The following is a 3,512-nucleotide window of genomic DNA, read 5'->3' on the forward strand; positions in this document are numbered from 1 at the left end:
TGGATGGAACTTGGAAGAATAGAGATTACATAAACATGAGAGGAAAAATTTAAAAAGTGAACTTAAAAATGGATCAAGTTGGGGTTTGTTTAGAATTTTGGAATGAGATTCAGCATGGTTGTTTTAGCCAGGCCAATTTAACCATCCCTAACTGAATTTAGGAATACTAATGATCTTTACATTAGAACTGCATGACTTCATGTTTGATTGCTGATGATGGCCACTTTTCCATTGCTTAGCTGTAGACCACAAAACGAACAATACTATAATAGTACAAAGACTGATTCTCCCTTTGATACATGGACATGTCTCTGATAAGTATCAATGAGAGTTGTGTTATGTCAAGAATGTCAAGAATAAAATAATTGTGTTAGTTTAGGGGGAAGTGTTATATTTTTATAGTCCTCTGCCTGTACAACAATCTAAATAGTTTGGTAGATTCTTCTGCTTTGGTTCTGTTTGCCTTACCATCTTCAATGGTTGGTTCTCAGGTGCACTATGAATGGTGGAGGCGAATCCTAAAATATTTTTGGATGTCAGTAGTTGTTTACACTATGCTGGTGCTTATCTTCATCTATACATATCAATTTGAATCATTTCCTGGCTTGTGGATGAACATGACAGGGCTAGATGAAAAAAAGTGAGTATTTTCATTTTACTTGGGCTTATTGTGCACAAGAAGATGGCTAGTGATTTTTTTTTCATACTGTTACAAAGACTTTTTACATAGGTCGGTGTGAAACTCCCTATTTTGCTCCCAGATTTTCATAGTGAAAAAGCAGAGATTTTCACCAATATTTGTAAACAATTTGCAAACCTGGACTCACATTAATTTTGACACAAGAGAAATGGTGATGTTTTTCACCCTTTGACCTCCTTCCTCCTCTTCCTTCTTATAATAGAAAAAATGTCAGGAAACCTTCTCCAACCATGACTGGCTTTGGGGGTTCTGCTGCCCCATGCAGACAAGCAAATATCTGCCCCTACAACTCTGCTGAAACCCATACAAAAATGTCACTGAACATTTTGCTGTCCCTGCTATTTGGTTGCCCTAGATGACCACCTCTGTCTGACTACCAGCCCTAATTTCTGACCAGCCCTAATTCTGACTACATGGTGAACTAGTGGAGGTGTCCTGCAAACCCTTTGTGCTTTTCGTGAATCATTCTCCCAAAAGCATAACCCGACCTTAAAAAATAGACTTAAAGGCTGTAACAAAAAAATACAAAACAAAAAATGAAAAATAAAAACAGAAAACCCAAAACAAAATCTTCTGAAACAGCACATATATCCCAAAGCTCCCATCTTATATAGGATCCCAGTAAACTGGTTTGTAGAAGCAGAACAAACCTCTTTTACTGCTTTCCATCGCCTACAATATTGTAACAACCTAGTTGTTGGCTTGGAGCTGGAAAAGCTGGCTCTGAAATACTACACTGAAAACATTTGATATAAGAAAGAAATTAATCTACAAAAGTTGTGACTGTGGTGATTTATTTAATAGTGCTCATTTAGTGTGTCTCATACCTTTAAAGGGTTAAGTGGCAAGATAAGGTACTGTACATTTGTATTGTTCTTACCTTTTGTTCAGAAAAATGAAAAGATAAAAGATACATAGCAAGTACAATCTTACCTACTGTATTGTTTTGTGACTATCCATCTCATGTGATATGGGAGAAATGTTGCAAAATACATTTTGAACAGGACACTTAGTGACTTGTTTTATTTTTCAGACTAGAGGATCTTGGTTTAAAACAGTTTTCTGTGGCTGAGCTGTTCACACGTATCTTTATTCCAACCTCTTTCTTATTGGTGTGTATATTACACCTTCATTACTTCCATGACCGTTTCCTCCAGCTCACTGACTTAAAAGCTGTAACCAGCAAACAGGACAGCGCTATTTACAGGTAAACAAGCAAAGTAAACAAAGCTACTAGTTGTCCATAAGATAGTACTGTTTTCTACTGTTCTCTAACAATTTACTTTGCAGGAAATGTTATTTGCCTTTTTTATGACCCCTGATTAGTGTCCCCTCCTCCTCTCCCCACACACATGCACACACACACATATTTAGGTTTAGACTTTGGGGTAGATTTCAAAGCACAAAAGACACTTACACCTAATACCCATTGATTTTCAATGGGCATTAGTTGCCTAAGTACCACATGTGCTTTTTAAGAATCCTGAAAATAATAGGGAAGATTTTCGAAGTGACTGTTGATTTTGAGTACCCAATATTTGAGTGCCCAACTTGAGACACATTCAAGAGGTCTGAATTTTAGAAAGTGCTGAGCATCTGCCGTGTGAAAATCAGTCCCCTTTATTAAGGTGTCTCAAACTCAGCCCTCAAAAATTAAGGCACTCAAAAATTAAATCACTAGTCACCTTTGAAAATTTTGACCTAGATACTGTGCCAGCTCACTAGACTATTAAGCAAGCTCATCAAAATATATAACAGAGTATTGTGATTCTCTCAGCCCCTCCACTTTCAGATATTCAGTGTTATACACTTACAGATTTTTCTGCACAAAAGCAAATTTGTGATGCCATCCTGTTGCAATTGGACTGTTATTTTTGGGAAGTAGCAAAGTGCTTTAGATTGTATTTTTATAGGGTAGTTTGAAGTAAAACATTTGCATTCTAAATATAACATGTAGTGATGTGGGACACAATGACACTTTTATGGTCAAGAACTTGTGAAGTCTGCATTGTGCCATAAATGAATTATGGAGCAATACCAATTTACACCAGCTGAGAATTTGGCCCAATTTGTGTAATGGCTTGAAATTTAGGAAATAAAGGAATGTCTCTGGTAATCATGATCAGATATCTGGTATACATATGTTTATACCTAAATGTACAGCTTACATATGCGGTAGAATATAGGTATGTTTGTGTTCATATTCAGCATTGCATTTAGAACAAGTTCTACTTTTTAACATGCATGTGCAGAATTCTTGAGTATATATTTTAATTGGACTGTAAAAAATTGTTGATAAATTCCTAACAATCTTTTCTTTATTTGCTTTTCCAAACATCTTTCTCTTTTTTTTTTTTTTAATGTTAGCAAAGTAGTAAATCACATGGTAACTGCAAGGCTCTCTTGAGAGAATGTATGCGTGAACCTTCTTTTGAACTGCAAATTCCTTGTACAGCAAAAGGTGCATGATACTCAATTAAAAGAACTTTTCTTTACCATGCAACTGTGCACCTGAATCTGGGCCCAGTTTGATAATTGCATCTGAGCAGTGGTGTTACCTGGGCTGAGGGATTGCCATTTTGGGGGCATAGTACAGCACATGGTATTTGGGGGGCATAGTACAGCATATGGTAACTGCACACATTTTACTGTAGATTGAGCACTTTGCACAGTGTTCAGTAACAAAGCAGCAGCTTCCAATGTGCGTTCCAAAGGCACAATATGAGAGAATTGCCTGATCCAGTTCCAGTCCCTCTGATGCACTCATGCTGCAACAAATCATGCTTTGCGGCCTCTGTTATTGTTGCCATTG

At 36.8% G+C, this 3,512-nt stretch overlaps 1 protein-coding gene across 8 annotated transcripts in view; it reads left to right on the forward strand.

The window, feature by feature from the left end:
• The window catches only part of PIEZO2 (piezo type mechanosensitive ion channel component 2), a 443,406-nt gene that overhangs the window by 337,188 nt on the left and 102,706 nt on the right, over positions 1-3,512 (forward strand). For all 8 annotated transcript variants that reach the window (XM_039525707.1, XM_039525709.1, XM_039525708.1 and 5 more), the window contains 2 exons: positions 492-640; positions 1,734-1,907. In XM_039525707.1, the coding sequence (XP_039381641.1) occupies positions 492-640; positions 1,734-1,907 (323 nt within the window). The remainder of the gene's footprint in view (positions 1-491; positions 641-1,733; positions 1,908-3,512) is intronic.

Source organism: Mauremys reevesii, linkage group 2 (assembly GCF_016161935.1).
Source record: "Mauremys reevesii isolate NIE-2019 linkage group 2, ASM1616193v1, whole genome shotgun sequence".
Lineage (NCBI taxonomy): Eukaryota > Metazoa > Chordata > Testudines > Geoemydidae > Mauremys > Mauremys reevesii.